The 15,976-nt window shown below is 34.9% G+C and overlaps 3 protein-coding genes across 10 annotated transcripts; all 3 read left to right on the top strand.

The window, feature by feature from the left end:
* The first annotated feature begins 684 nt into the window (after positions 1-684).
* On the top strand, positions 685-4,949 carry LOC101204681 (nicotinamide adenine dinucleotide transporter 1, chloroplastic). Its single transcript, XM_004135962.3, has 9 exons — positions 685-1,244; positions 1,433-1,516; positions 1,737-1,843; positions 2,117-2,165; positions 2,260-2,369; positions 3,584-3,678; positions 3,786-3,874; positions 3,963-4,057; positions 4,380-4,949. The coding sequence occupies exons 1-9, from the start codon at positions 1,175-1,177 to the stop codon at positions 4,614-4,616; spliced, it is 936 nt and encodes a 311-aa protein (XP_004136010.1). The 5' UTR covers positions 685-1,174; the 3' UTR covers positions 4,617-4,949.
* A 153-nt stretch (positions 4,950-5,102) lies between these two features.
* Positions 5,103-6,555, top strand: LOC101221200 (chaperone protein DnaJ). Its single transcript, XM_004136114.3, has 5 exons — positions 5,103-5,673; positions 5,749-5,836; positions 5,973-6,046; positions 6,133-6,189; positions 6,279-6,555. The coding sequence occupies exons 1-5, from the start codon at positions 5,578-5,580 to the stop codon at positions 6,354-6,356; spliced, it is 393 nt and encodes a 130-aa protein (XP_004136162.1). The 5' UTR covers positions 5,103-5,577; the 3' UTR covers positions 6,357-6,555.
* Positions 6,556-7,381: 826 nt separating this feature from the next.
* LOC101221435 (ATP-dependent RNA helicase DEAH13) lies at positions 7,382-14,990 on the top strand. 8 transcript variants are annotated; one of them, XM_031888674.1, is made up of 13 exons: positions 7,382-7,698; positions 9,288-9,345; positions 9,489-9,567; positions 9,636-9,710; positions 9,789-9,838; positions 9,937-9,997; positions 10,093-10,306; positions 10,382-10,479; positions 10,580-10,819; positions 10,943-11,173; positions 11,548-11,661; positions 11,775-12,983; positions 13,097-14,990. In XM_031888674.1, the coding sequence occupies exons 2-13, from the start codon at positions 9,296-9,298 to the stop codon at positions 14,570-14,572; spliced, it is 3,897 nt and encodes a 1,298-aa protein (XP_031744534.1). In that variant the 5' UTR covers positions 7,382-7,698; positions 9,288-9,295; the 3' UTR covers positions 14,573-14,990. The 8 variants fall into 8 exon arrangements, with proteins under 8 accessions (XP_031744534.1, XP_031744531.1, XP_031744532.1 ...); XM_031888671.1 differs by adding an exon at positions 7,897-7,972 and having other exon boundaries at positions 10,093-10,479; XM_031888672.1 differs by adding an exon at positions 7,897-7,972 and having other exon boundaries at positions 9,283-9,345; positions 10,093-10,479.
* The last annotated feature ends 986 nt before the right edge of the window (positions 14,991-15,976 follow it).

Below are 15,976 nucleotides of genomic sequence, written 5' to 3'. Positions count from 1 at the left end.
AAGTAGATAGTAGATAGTATATTTTCATAAGTAGAATGTATTCTTTTTCATTGATGTTTCTAAAATTGGATCATTTCACATCACACTAGTTGAAACGAAGTCAACGATACCAAAATTTCTTAATTTGAACATTTAAGTGTATGAGAACTAAAATGATATTTTAATAAATAAAAAATCAATGGTTCTAGATGAGCGAGTAGTCGATTAAAGGAAGCTTGCAAAATGAATGGTAGCCACATAAAGCTATTGGTTTGGACAATAGTGAGGCCCTACCATGAAAAAAAAGAAGAGCAACTAATGGTGGTTGTATACCTTTTTCAAATCAGATGTAAGAGTTTATTTTTGTATCACTTGATATGGATAATAAACAGTATAGACAAAAATACACATTTATAGTTGTACCCAAAAAAAACATAGTCCTTCCAACCACAAGAATCCTAAAGTTTCAAAATTCATGAAAGCCATACCAATTTTTACATGTGGATGTTGATACATAAACTTAGGCAGGGAAGATTTGCTCTATTTTTGTCAAGTTTAAGAATTGAGATTTCATTTACATTTACATTTACATTTACATTACATCATATGAATTAAAATTATAAAAATGATATAGTTTGTAAATAGTATTGTGTTATTTAGTATTGAATAAAATAGAACTGAATGGAAGTAGTTGGGGAGGGGGCGGGTTAGGCTTAGGAAGCAAAAAGTAATTGAAATGAAAGTGGAATTGAATTTTGTTATTATTAAGATCAGATTTGATTTTTAGAATCCATTTGCGGCGAATCGTCTCGTCGGGGCGAGGTCTTTTCGGCTCCACCACGGCGACCGGCGAGGACGATGAAACCAAAGGGCCCATAAATTTCTCTTTTATTATTTATTTTATTTTATTTTTATTTGTTCTCGCAATTCCTGATCCACACATGAATATCCCTCAGTTTCGTATAGGATTCAACTTACCCCTTCTCTCAATCCATTCCTATTTCTTCTCAGTTTCCCATTTCTTTCCTTCTTCTTAAGGGATTACAAACAGTTATCTCTATTAATCGGCTTCACTTTCCTCTCTTTTTGGTTCTGGCCATGCGACTCTGGTTTTCCGAGATCTGCCTCTCGAAAGAGGGTTCTTCTTCTTGCGCTCAATTCACTGTTTTTTCATCTCGGTATTTAATTCAATACCATGTCTTCCGATTCTCATGCCCCTACTCCAAGGGGTCTTCTCTGTAATGCTGGAGCTGGTGCTGCTGCTGGTAATTTCATCTCCTTCTCCCTGTTGTGTAAATTTCTGCGATTTCAAACTGAAACATGATTTATATCTGTTTCTTGCGCTTGTTCGGATGATTGAGAAAAAAGGGGTGGTGGTTAGGGATTTGATTTGTGTATCTCGATTGACTTGAGATTTTTTTTTAAAAAAATGTATCACGGAATTATGTTGCAGGTGTTCTTGCTGCTACGTTTGTGTGCCCTTTGGATGTCATCAAGACTAGATTTCAGGTTCATGGACTGCCAAACATCGGTAAAGGTAAGGCCTTTCTTTTTGTTTACTGATATGAAACAATAGCGCTCCACCTTGTCTTGCTTCTATTTGCCCCTATCTATGCACATTCAGAAAGTGAGTTGCATTATTGTCTTTGGCTCTTAGCTATTGTAGGTTGATTGGAGGGTTTTTATTATAATTGAAGTGCTTTGATTATATATGATTTATTTTTTCTGTTGACTTTTTTTATGTTTTATCTACTCAGGGAGTCTTATAGTTGGCAGTCTGCAACAAATTTTTCATAAGGAGGGGCTACGTGGAATGTATAGAGGTCTTGCACCTACTGTGCTTGCATTACTGCCTAACTGGGCTGTAAGTCCCTTGTCATATTTTTAAACCAGAATATTTTTTAATTCCTATTCCGGTTTGTCTTTGTGTACTTGAATCTCATAAATTTCGATGTGAAGCAATATTAGCTACCTCAATGTTATTTACTGGGCTTGTATAACTTCCTTACGACGTTGTAAACCTTGAAACAAGCTTTACCTCGGTGTTTGGATTGTGTATAATTTGGTTTGTTTTCACTTGTTAAAGAATAGTAGTAGTTGTTTTTCTTTCGCATGACACAATATCTTCTTGTGGCAGGTTTATTTCACAATATATGGGCAGCTTAAAACCTTTCTTGCCTCTGATCGTTAGTTTGATTATTCTTTTCTTTTTTTCTGTTTTTTTTTTCCAATTTACGACTTTATGCATTTTTTTCACGGACACTCGTGGCATTTGTGCAGATGAACATTGTCAACTTTCAATAGGTGCTAATATGATGGCTGCTTCTGGTGCTGGGGCTGCTACAACTATTGCAACCAATCCTCTATGGGTAGTCAAGACCAGGCTTCAGGTAAGGATTTCAATCTTATTTGCTCATTTTTCCTTTTCTCTTGAGGAAAAGCTCACGGTTTTTTTAATTGATTGATTTTATCTCATCTATGAGATGGTGTATCTGGAACTTCATCCAAACTCCTTTACACGTACTTTCTTGTTATATGTGCTAAAAAAAATCTATTTAATAAGCCTTAGGCCGGTAGCCCATTGAAAATCCTGAAAGAGAGCATACTCAAATCTTGCAAATTTCCCTACCTCAACACTTTCTCCTAGCAATAGATAGTATTATTCTATAACAAGTGAAACCGATCAAGAGAGTCCAATCCTTGCCCATTGAACATGTGGCATGAGGGAATGCTTGTTGCATATTGTAAAAGTCCAAAGACATCCAAAGGCTTGAAAGGAGTATTCACAAACAAATTTTGTAATTGCCTAACTGCTGTTTTGCTTTTGTGAATTGTTGCATGGGATCCATCGTTGTGGATTGATATCCATGTAACTTTCTTGTTTTAATCAATGATGTTGATTTTCCAGTTTGTACCTAGCCAGGCAAAGTTATTAAACATCTCTCCAACTGCTGGCTTGCTTTAAAATGTAGTATGCATACTAACTAATGCTTCTACAAATCTAGTATGGTTAGATTGCTCACGGATTTTGTGCAATTACAAGGACCACAACATTGATTTTTTTTTTTTTTTGGGATGAGAGGGGACACTGAAAATGTGTTTTTAACTTTTAGCTGGTCCCCCACCTCAACAAAAAAAATGCCCCACTGGTTGTACAAATTTTCCATTCTGTTTAAAATGCAACAATAAACGTATTATTCAGTAGTTTTTATTTTTTTTTATTATCAATTATCATCATAGAGGATGTGGTTTCTGTATTATCATATCTTGAGGGGAATTCTAAGAAAGAATCCATCATGAAGTTGCTGGTAGTTTTGTGAGGAATCCTAACAGTTTGAGTTTGTCCCGTTCTCTGATCTTTTATGATTGGAGAGCTGAGAGCGTCCTTGTAACTCTCTACTTTGAGCTTTGATTTGACAAAGAGTTATTTTCAATTTTTATATTTTACCATGACATTTAGACAATAGTATTTAATGTTTGTGCTTTTATTGGTTGTTTTAGACGAATCAGGTTAATCTGATAGAAACTAACTTGTTCAGATATGAGAATGTGATGTCGACCATAAACTTGGAGCAATCTAAACTTTTTCTCTTTTATTCTTCAGACACAAGGAATGAAATCTGGTGTGCTACCATATAGAAACACAGTGTCTGCCTTGAAGAGAATAGCATCTGAAGAAGGAATTCGTGGATTGTACAGGTTTGCTCTTTATTATTATGTTGCTATTCTCATCAATGTATTTTATATGGAGAAGAGCATTATAAGGATATTTTACTCAACTCTAACATTCGTACCGTGTTCTGCAGTGGTCTTGTGCCTGCTTTGGCCGGTGTAAGTCACGTCGCGATTCAGTTTCCAACATATGAAAAAATTAAAAGTTATTTGGCTAGAAGAGGTAACTGTTTGATAACCCATTTGTTGGTGTGTCTTCCCTATAAATCCATTCAGGAAAAAATTAACATTAACTTATTACGTTGTTGCAGACAATACGACAACGGACAAACTCACTGCACGTGATGTTGCGGTTGCCTCATCTGTCTCTAAGATATTTGCTTCCACGTTGACCTATCCACATGAGGTAGGATTTTGAATTCACAAACCTTTAAATGCACTGTGACTCATCCTATGTTTGGGGATATTCTATCATCTGAATTAAGCCTTTGTCTTGAAAGAGAAAACAACAGGAAGTAGAGTTTTTTCAAATTTCTGTTTGGTCTTATGATCACTGTTGAGTTAGAAAACCTTGACATTCTAAAAGTAGGTCATTACTTAGAATTTGGTTATTTTTAACACTTCCGTCTCATTAAGATAAACTCAACTGGTTTTGAATCACTACATAAATTCAAGATCCAACTGTCTTTGTGCAGAAAAATTCATGTCATTGCATTCCCCTCTTGCAGGTCGTACGATCCAGGCTTCAGGAACAGGGGTTTCACTCTGAAAAGCGTTATTCTGGCGTAGCCGATTGCGTAAAGAAAGTATTTCAGCAAGATGGTCTTCCCGGTTTCTATCGAGGGTGTGCAACCAACCTTCTCAGGACAACGCCTGCTGCTGTCATCACATTTACCAGCTTTGAAATGATTCACCGATTTCTTGCCAACTTATTTCCTCCCGATCCACATCCACACACATTATGAAGACGAGCAACATTTGCTCAACATTGAACAAACTAATCGAGTCAACTCATTCACTATTCTTTGGGTACACTAATTGACCCCCAGTAGTTTGTAGCAGCAACTCAACACATTCTTGCCTCAGTAAAGTTTCAATGTTATCAAGTGTTCCTTTCTGGTGAGGAACAGTATGTCCTTTTTCCTTTACACCATGATGATGACGAAGAAAATGTCGATAATTAGATACACTGTTTTCTAGTTGTTTCTATTAGATATACCATCTTTTTTTCTTGGAAATTGTTTGAATTTGTGACCTGATGAACTGAGTTTATTATAGTGTTGGTATTTTTGTGAGCTTCACATATCTCTAGAAAGGTCTTTATGGTATCTTGTAAAGCTTTAATGTGCAAGAAGATTAACACCTCCAAATCAAGTTACAAAATCAACAAAGGACTGTTCAGGTGTTTTAAACTATTTACAACAAAAAAAAAAAAAAAAAAAATTGAAGCTATTTACATGGACTATAGAGATTTTAATAGTTTTGCTATGTTTCATCTTTTTCAACCCAACCCAACTAGGAAAAAACTGAAATTTCCAACCCAATTCGTTTAATTTACACCCCAGTTTCAATTTACTTGTAATATTTAAAAATGTCTACAAAATTTGCCAATTGATAACTTGCATTTTAAGTTATGTACATATGCATTCATGTAAGATTAGTTTTTTCAAAAAAACTTGTACTCATATTATGTGGTCATAAGTTAACAATCCGAAGCAAAGGGAAAACCAATCACAAACAACACATATACTGAATCTCTATTTGTAAGTTTTCAGAGTTGAAAACCAATTTGCAACCACATATCCCATCACCTGGTTCACATTCACAAGGACGCCCCCTCTCGAACCTTCTTCGTCTTCTTCCTCTATCTGTTTTAAACCCACGTCCCATCCATGCAAACCCTCGCTGATTTTCCCGGCCAAAATAATGTCCGGCGGTGCTTGTTGTTACTATTCTGTTCTTGGACTCTCTAAGGAAGCTTCTGCCGATGAAATCCGATCAGCTTACCGTAGACTAGCCATGGTATGTAATTTGCTTCTTTACATACCCTACATTTTTGGAATACATACACATTTTCATTTCTTTCATTCTTTCTAGAAATGGCATCCCGATAGATGGATCAAAGACCCCGAAATGGCCGCTGAATCCAAAACTCGGTTTCAGCAAATTCAACAAGCTTATTCAGGTTTAAATATATAATTCCCTCAACTTCTAATTTAATAACTTAAACTTAATTTTTCAAAATTAATTAATATAATTTTATGATCAATTTTAATATACGCTTGTTTACACTTTGGATCGTTTGTTGTTGTTCGTTCCAGTTCTATCAAACAAAGGAAAAAGAAGCATATACGACGCCGGATTGATTTCATTTCTAACAGACGATGATGACGAAGTAAGTCACTCTCTGTTTCAAAACATTTTTTTGGGTTTGCAATTAATCTCGAAAACTGATCCGTGATTGTTTGATTTGAGGAACAGGGATTCTGCGATTTCATGATCGAAATGGTATCGATGATGAAGAGCACAACAGAGCAGGTAAAATAAAGAAATACCAAAGAGTTCGTATTTGCTTGGATTCTATGATTTCGAGTTCGATTATGCAATGAGTGGGATTGAATTGACAGGGGAGGAAGAAGAAGAAGAGAAAGAACAGGTTGGAGGATCTAAGAAGATCAATAAATGGAGATGATGGGAGCTGCTGAGGAATTAGGGATCGGCTCCGGATCTCGTCCTCGATTCACTTCACCACATCAAATTTTTAGCACTTAACATTCTCTCTAAATTTATTTTGAATGTTGTTTAGAAGCAATTAACTTATAATTTAGTACATATTTTCAATTATATTTTGTAACCATTTAGCTTTAATGTATGAGATTTTTCACGGTGTGTATTAAGTTGTCACCAATTTTGCAACAAATATTTAAATGGTTCTTTATCGAATGAACCGGAGATGAACAAAGAAAATTACGAAGAGAGAACTTAGCAATCTTGATGTTACTTCATTTAAATCAAATTAAAATAAAGCAAAATTTAATATATATAATAACGTGACACTTTTAAATTAATAATAAAAATTTAAATTTAATATTACATTTTGAGTATCATAAAATTAAGTATCTAAAATGATTTATATATTTATGAACAATATTAAATTATTAGTCAAATTTGAAAACAAATTTTTAAAACACTTCTCCTCTGTTTTTAAAAATTGGATAAGAAAATAGTGTACATAGCTTAATTAAATAAAAAACTAAACACAAATGGAATAATATATAAACCACACTAAATTTAATTTAAGACTATATTAGTTATTTTATGACAAATTACATTAACTAACAAAAACAAGAAAAACAATTAAATTTGATAAATATGGCGATAATCAAATAATAATATATCTTAAATTTGCTATTTTGAAAATGTAAACAATTTAAATTTTATTACCATAAATTATTTTGTTATTTTGCAAACTCTTCTTATTTTTTTTATATTTAATTTTGATTTCTTTGTACAAGTTTTATAAAAAAACTCAACCTTAAAATTAAAATTATTTATATTTAAATATAAACATTGAATAAACATTTAAAATAGAAAAATTATTTTAAATGATTTTTTAAAAAAATACTTATATAAGTAATGTTTATTAGTATGATAAAAGGTGTCTCTATCTTTGAAAAGAGTATTTAAATAAGCTAAAATTTAATTATTATTTCATAAAGGACAAAGAGAAACTAAGGGGAAAATATTAAAAAGAAAAGAAATCTCAGGCTTCATCGTCTTCCCTTCTCGCACCCTATACTACTCAAGCTGTGCGACGCGCCTCCGTCTTCTCAGCACAAGCAGTGGGGCGAGGACGGTCCTCTCAACCACGCTACCTGTTTCACGGTGCCGCACTCAATCACGGGCTGCAAGCGTCGTCTTCCTCCTTTGAGCTACGGCACCGACCTCCACTTCTACTGGCCTCAAATTGGTTTAATCTACCACCAGAGTTGTAAGTTTGGACACTTTTGAACACCAACCAGCGAAGATTTTGGTAAGGTTCAGCAGGTAATAACGTGCTTTTAAACCTTTTCGAACTTGATTAAAGTATCTTAGACCAGTCTAACCTGTGGAAGCCTTAGTTTGTAGTCTTGAACTATTTCCGAGTCATCGATTAAGGCTTACAATCGATTTTTGGATAAGAATATCCCTTTAAACACTCCTTAAAAAGAGTTCTAACCTCTAAATGATGTCTTTATTTTTTAGGTCTCTAGGAAATCGTAGTTTCCTCTAGGAATTGAAGTTTTGAATTGGGAAGAACTACTTTCTACATTATATTCTGGTAAAATTATGTTTTGATGATTGATATTTTACTATGTTTGAAAGGATGATTTATATGAATGAAATTGATTATACTTGTTTTGTATGTTTTTAATTGCTTTTGCTAAATGAAAAGTATGTGGACTGTTTTGAACGATATAAAAGAATTTGATCTATACTATAGGCTATCTGGATTTGCTGCCTTAAGTGTTTTTGGATCGTATGCTTATTATGTAGTAGCTAAATTTGGCATTAACTTTTTTTTTTTGTGGAAAGACACATTAATTTGGTTTGGCATTCCTTTGAAATGAAGATTTTAATGTCTGTTACACTGGAATTTCCTCGCACTAAGTAGTTGTATTGAGTGGAAAATTGTCCAAAATAACTTTCTTTATTTTTCACATCACGAAACTAGCAGGCTTTTGGAAAAGTCAGTGAATGGTTTTTTGGAGATCGGCACTGAGATTGAGTTAGTATTTTGATAGTAAACCATTTTTCCACGTGTACGTAATCATTAATCTTTGGTAAATGATAAACTTACTTGTTCTTGTGGCAGAGAGAGGGTGGTATACCGTAGATGAGATAGAATTCTTTTCACTAAGGGGTGGCTTGAAAATGTTGTTTTTTGGAGATAGACAGTTGAGCTAGAAATACTTCGGAATTATGGCCCATCTTCTTGAATTTGGGGATGGTGACCTAGTTACTATGAACGTTTAGATTTGAAAGCATGTGGTTGTCTCATCCTTCCTTCAAATCCTCTTTTGCTTCTTGGTGAAGTGTTAGGGTTGAAGAAAAGTGGGCTGGTTTTTACTTCTTGAGGAAGATTAGGGTTCTCAAAGTAGCCATAAGAATTTGGAATTTCTGGGGTTTTGCTTTTTTAGGATGAACAAAGCTGCAATTGTGGAAAGAGTCCAGTTTGGAGGAGGAAGGGGCTTTATCGTCTGTCCAGAGGGAAGAAAGGATTGCTCTTAAGGTTGATCTATAGTGTGATTCAAAGGAACGGTACAAGTTGGCAGAACTGGATGCTAACATGTCTTTCTTTAGAATTTTGCTAGAGGCGGAAGGAAGTAGAGCGCTTAGTTCATTTCTTGGTTAAGGGCAATGGGAAAGTTTTGGAGCAGGAGAGATAAAGGAGGACATCATATTTTTATTTTAACTGCTAGGGAATATTTTATATACTGTTCTCTTTTACCTTATTTATCAGTTATCACGGTTGATATTTTCAATTTAGTGTCTACTACCTTTTATAAGGCTGGTATGCTCATATAACTTTGGCCATGACATTTCTTTTATAAAACCTTATTTTCACTATTTGAAGTTTGGCCATTTTAGTGCAGTTCAGTAAATGGAAGACCTTGTCAATGATCAGCTAGATTGTGGTAAAGGTTCATGGAGGTAGAAGAAATATTATTAATTTTAAATAAGTTACTATTTTTTATACCGGAAGGAAAACCAATGATATCTTCTTTAGCATTATTTGAATATGGGTTCCTATCTATAGTTTACTTAAAGGCCTTTATTTTCATTGTATTTGGCAGTTTGGATGGTGGTGGCAGCAATCAAGTTATGTTGTACGGGAGTAAAAGGAGTGATAAGAAAAGAAAAAACCCAAATAAGGTAATGTGACAATATTGCCATTTTTCAATTATTAAAATTTTGAGGATCAATACTTTTCTTGTGTACAGGGATGTAAAGGAATTCAGCTAAATAAAAAACCAAAGTTGAGCAAGTCCCAAAAAAGAAAGATCATGAAGTTGGAGGTAGGAGCATATGCAGGTTGAGCTTTACCTTTTTTTCTTTTTATACTCGACTGAATTATTTTGGTATTATATGGGCAGGAGGAGAAGGAAAAATCACTTCTACTGTCGAAAAGCTTGGAGACATTAGAGTATTCTATCACTAATTTCTTTGATAACAGTTTTTTATAATTTTTTAATGTTTAAAATATAGTAAAATTTCATACTATTGCAATCACTCCAAATACAGGAAATATAAGATTTCGGATGATGCATTTCTTCTTTTGCGATCTTCTGTTAATATTGGTAAGGTTGGTAACATCGAATCATTAACTATTTGGATATTTTATTCAATTCTCTTAAGATTTTATTTTGCTAAGTTAGTTGCTGTGAATAATGGATATAGGATGAAACGAGATTGGAAAAACGTAGCAGAGATATACAATTTTCAAAAGTAGGAATAGAGGTTCCAGGGAATGACCAGCAGTTGGATAAAACTTCCTCTGATATTTCTCAATATGAAAGTCATTGTGGCTCTCTTGATATTTCTCCGTGCCATCAGCTTTCTGCTAATGCTGATGAGGATGGCCCTTTCGTGGCAGAAAAAGAAGTGACACGTGGTCTGGACTCTTTCAAAGATCTTGATAATGATACCATAGTCCCAAATGATGGAAAGTCCCTTTCTTCCTTGCCAGATAAAGTTGAAAATACTGGTGCAGTTTTACTAGAAGATGAAAGAGATCTATCTTGTACTATGTGCACAGTTGGTGGCTTTAAAGAACCTGAGATAATGGTATAATGTGCCATTTGTTGTTAGTGTAGAACCTCACTTGAATTATATGTATTGGATTGTTATTGGGTAGGAACTGATTGTGGGTCTAAATGGTTTGAAGGATAAAGAGGACGGAATACCAAAGGTAGAAATTTGTACAACATCCAATCTGCTTCCAGAAATGAGGCTTTTGTCTAAGCCAATTGTGGTGCCAGTATCGAGGCCATGTGAAGTTGAAGACAAACGAAAAGATCTCCCGATTGTCATGATGGAGCAGGAGATAATGGAAGCTATCAATGAGAACCCCATAGTTATAATATGTGGAGAGACTGGTTGTGGGAAAACCACTCAAGTTCCTCAGGTTTTTTATATTTCTCATTCATGGTTGATTTTTAACGACTTTTCTCTTAGAGAAGTTTTAATTAGTCATTTTTTCTTGCAAGCTTAAATTTTCACAAATTTTCCTTTTGTGACAATCTCACAGTTTTTATATGAAGCTGGCTTTGGTTCATCACAATCTAGTCATCAGAGAGGTGCCATTGGGGTGACTCAACCTCGGCGTGTGGCTGTTCTAGCCACTGCTAAACGTGTTGCGTATGAGCTTGGTGTTCGTCTAGGCAAAGAGGTGGGCTTTCAAGTAAGATATGACAAGAAAATTGGAGATACTAGCTCAATCAAGTTCATGACTGATGGAATTTTACTTCGTGAAGTTCAGGTACTCCTTTTGAGATTTTTTTCTCTAAGGTATTTGTAGGTTAAATAACATCTCATGCAGTAATCTTTTATATTTCTTCATTTTGATTTCATTGTTAAATATTATAGAGCCAGTTGTCAACTTTACAATTAAATTTGGTCTTGTGTCGATTTATTGACACAGTAGTTTTAATCCACTACAAGCTTCTCTTTCTGTCACATTTTCGTAGCATAGTGTAGTGGATTGTTTAGTTTTTACCATTATATTTGAATATTTTATGAGACAGGACCATCGGTTCCAAATGTGAGTTGATTACGTTTTAGAAGTAGAATTAATTTCTACAATGATTTATCTATTTAATGGCTATTGAAGGCAAGTTATATTTTATGCTGCAGCATGATTTTTTATTAAAGCGTTACTCTGTTCTAATTCTCGATGAGGCGCATGAGAGGAGTATGAACACTGACATATTAATTGGAATGTTGTCACGTGTTGTTAAACTTCGTCAGGTAAAACCTAACCTTTATTATTTGTTAGTACAAGCCAATCTTGTTTTCATTTCTTTCATTATTACTGCTGTTGTTTTCCCAACTTCATCTACTTATCTTATTATTCGATTCAGGATTTGCATATGAAGCAACGACAACTTACACTTTCAGGAGGAAAAATTAGTCCCGAGAATATGATTTTTCCATTGAAGTTGGTGCTTATGAGTGCTACATTGCGAGTGGAAGATTTCGTTTCTGGGGGAAGGTTGTTTCATGTTTCACCTCCCATTATCGAAGTTCCCACTAGACAATTTCCCGTAACTGTACATTTCTCAAAGAGAACAGATATAGTTGATTATATCGGTCAAGCATATAAAAAGGTTATGGCTATTCACAAAAAGCTTCCACCTGGAGGTATACTTGTCTTTGTTACTGGACAGAGAGAAGTTGAAAATTTATGCAAGAAGCTACGAGAAGCCTCGAAGAAGCTGATCAAGAAAACATCCGAAAGACATGGTGAAAATAACAATGGCATTGTTGAGATGAATTCCATTCAAAATTTGGATATGAATGAAATTAATGAAGCATTTGAAGATCATGAATTTTCAATTGAACAAACAGATCGATTTAGCTCTTTTGATAAGGACGAGTTTGATATTAATGATGATGTGTCTGATGCTTCATACAATTCAGAATCAGATAGTGAATTGGAATTTAATGAAGATGCAATGTCAGATGAGACTGATGGCAACCTTACTGATGTAGTAATGGATGATGCAAGTATGTCTTCTCTCAAGGCTGCATTTGATGCCTTAGATAGAAAAAACGCTTTGGACTTGGATAAAAGACAGGTTGATCACACTACAGACGAGGACTTATCAAGCAAACAATGTGTTAGTGCAAGGTTGAAAGAAAATGTGGAATTTGGTTTTTCGGTTGGTGCATTGCATGTTCTTCCTCTCTATGCCATGCTACCTGCAGCAGCTCAACTGCGTGTGTTTGAAGAAGTCAAGGAAGGAGAGCGGCTTGTTGTTGTTGCTACTAATGTTGCTGAAACTTCATTGACTATCCCAGGCATAAAATATGTGGTGGATACTGGTAGAGAAAAGGTTAAAACTTATAACTCCTCAAATGGGATTGAAAATTATGAAGTGCAATGGATTAGTAAGGCTTCAGCTGCTCAAAGGGCTGGAAGAGCTGGAAGGACAGGGCCGGGGCATTGTTATCGTCTCTATTCTTCTGCAGTTTTTAGCAATACACTACCTGACTTTTCTCTCGCTGAAATAGCTAAAATACCAGTCGATGGTGTTGTCCTTCTTATGAAATCAATGGGTATCAGTAAGGTACGTGTAATCTGCTCTGAATTACTATATTTTTATCTTCACTAGAAGTTGAATATCTTATTTGACTAACTACATGGGTTGGTTAATCCTCTTAAGATGCTTCATTCTTTTAGGTGGTCAATTTTCCATTTCCTACTCCTCCTGAGACATCAGCGGTACTTGAGGCTGAGAGTTGCTTGAAGGCTCTTGAAGCTCTTGATAGTGGTGGAAGATTGACAGCCTTGGGGAAGGCAATGGCTCAGTATCCTTTGAGTCCGCGCCACTCTAGAATGCTACTTACAGTTATTCAGATTATGAGAAATTTGAAAAATTATGACCGAGCAAATCTTGTTCTTGCATACTCCGTTGCAGCAGCTGCAGCTTTGAGCATGTCTAACCCTTTTGTAATGATGTTTGAAGGGAGTCAAATAAATGATGAGGTAGAACAAAACGACAGGTCTTTTGGGGACACAAAAACTGAAGAAAAAGTGGAGAAGTCATTGAAAAAGAAGTTAAAAGAAGCTGGTAAACTCTCTCGTGAAAAATTTTCGGATCATAGTAGTGATGCTTTGACTGTAGCTTATGCTTTGCAATGTTTTGAACATTCTGAAACTCCTGTGGCATTCTGCAACAACTTCACATTACATCTAAAAACTATGCAAGAAATGTCCAAATTGAGAAAGCAACTATTAAAACTTGTTTTTAATCATAGTCGTTCTTCTATTGCTGAGTCCGAATTTTCATGGACTAATGGGGTTTTGGAGGATGTAGAAGCTATGTGGAGGGTCCCATCCAATAAACATCCTCTTTCATTGAAGGAGAAGGAGATAATTGGCCAAGCAATTTGTGCAGGTTGGCCAGATAGGGTTGCCAAACGTATTAGAGAGATTTCCAAGTCAGTTGAAGCTGACAGGAAAGAGCGTGCTGGAAAGTATCAAGCTTGCATGGTAAAAGAAAATGTGTTCGTCAATCGATGGTCATCTGTTTCTCGTTCAGCCCCAAAATTTTTGGTGTACAATGAATTATTACGTACAAAACGACCATACATGCATGGATTGACTAGTGTACAACCAGATTGGCTGGTGAAATATGCTAGTTCCTTGTGTGCTTTCTCAGCACCTTTAACAGATCCTAAACCTTATTACGACTCTCAAAATGACACAGTGTATTCGTGGGTTGCTCCTACGTTTGGCCCACATCTTTGGGAGCTTCCCTTACATAATGTCCCAATTAAAGATAACGCTCAAGGAGTTGCAGTGTTTGCATGTGCTCTGCTTAAAGGGAAGGTGTTACCATGCTTAACATCTGTAAGTGAGTTCTTGGCAGCTCGTCCCAGTAGTATCTTAAGGCCAGAGGCATTAGGCCAAAAAAGAGTTGGGAATCTTCTATCAAAATTGAGATCCAAGAAGATAAACAGTCGTGCCACGTTGAGAGCGGTATGGAAGGATAATCCATACGAACTGCATTTGGAAATCTTGGATTGGTTCCAAAAGAGTTATCACAGTCACTTTGAAGACCTTTGGTCACAAATGCTTTGTGAAGTACAATTGCCCCAAAAACGTCTCATCAAGAAGTTGGAAAGGGCCAAGGAAAAGAAAATAAAAAATTGATGACCGAATGACCTTTTGATAAAATGTTGAGAGAACTTGAAACTTGGTATATATTTGTGTAGAAGATGTGCGGATGAAGATAGATGCAGACATCTTTTATAAGTTAGATATTCAGCTCATACAAAATTTTGGATCCAGGTATGCCTTTTAGTTGAGGTGAGTTCTTCACTTGTTTGTATCTTATTGTTTTTATTTAACCGTATTCACCCTCATTCAACAGGGTTCTAAAGTTTTGATTTACAAATGTTTATTTTTGTCACTTGTGCCTCTCTTATATATAAGTTGAGAAGTTAATTTGTAGATTTCTTTCTGTTTTTAACATTATACCATACTTCACTTCATTCTTTCTTAAGAAAATTGGAGCCTTCAAACTTTAGAGAATCTAGTACTATTATGATTAATAATCTTTGAGGGTGAAGTGCTTGCATATTTTATATCCAGGATAATATGCTTTTACTAAGCAACATTTTTATTCTAATCACTATAGTTTTTGGTTTATGATGATTGATTTTTAGGCCAATTTACTTTAATTATCCCTTAAACTGACTCTTTATTTCGATCTTCGAGAACTGCTCTTCAATATTGCATCACTTGCACTACAAGACTAAGTCACAGTACTGAAACACCCAAAGAAAAGACGTCTGTGCTATACGCCAAGGTAGCATTGCAACAGTGTCAATTTCAAAAAAGAAAAAAAAAAATCTTGAACTAGATTTAGTTTTTGGCTTATCTTTAAGTGCTTGAAAGTCAATATAGTCAGTTTTCGAAAAACATATTTGTAGCATGATAGATGGATTGAGGATCTATCCTACCCTTTACTTTGTAGAGCTTGCTACAGTAGAAGATTAGATGTAGTCTCGAGTTGAGTTACTCAACTCGATTTTTCGTTTCGTTATTATTATCTAACTGTGATCTGCTTTTGCATGTGAATGGAAAATTATTATCTAATTTATTCTAATTCCAAGTAAGTTAATAGTGTTGCCACGTGGTTTGTTGAAAGAGATGGCTTTTGCTTTGGGACAATTTTTTGTATTATTCTTTACTTTGCTTATACGTATTTGAGGGATCGCTTGTCACTATCAAGAGGATATATTAGTGATGAATCTCCATTTTCGCAATTTTGTGTTTAACCTAAAGTGGAGCTTTACTACGAACTCCAATCTCTGTGGCCGATAGTAATGTAGCCTTTTCCTATTCGACTTTTGTCTTGTTCTTGTTAATATTCTTCTTGTATCAACTTCTATAGTAAACCTTAAGTGAGTATAATTAGGAAATATTAACATTCTCTTTTGAAGTCAGAAGTTTGATTCTAATGCTTCTAATTATTGTACTATGGAAAATAGCAATTGTAAGGCCAAAAGTATTAGTCCGTAGATCCTTGCTATATTTACATTTCTTTTTAAA

This window comes from Cucumis sativus, chromosome 7, assembly GCF_000004075.3.
Source record: "Cucumis sativus cultivar 9930 chromosome 7, Cucumber_9930_V3, whole genome shotgun sequence".
NCBI lineage: Eukaryota > Viridiplantae > Streptophyta > Magnoliopsida > Cucurbitales > Cucurbitaceae > Cucumis > Cucumis sativus.
Note: the sequence above shows the minus strand (reverse complement) of the source record. Positions and strands in the feature narration are given on the sequence as shown.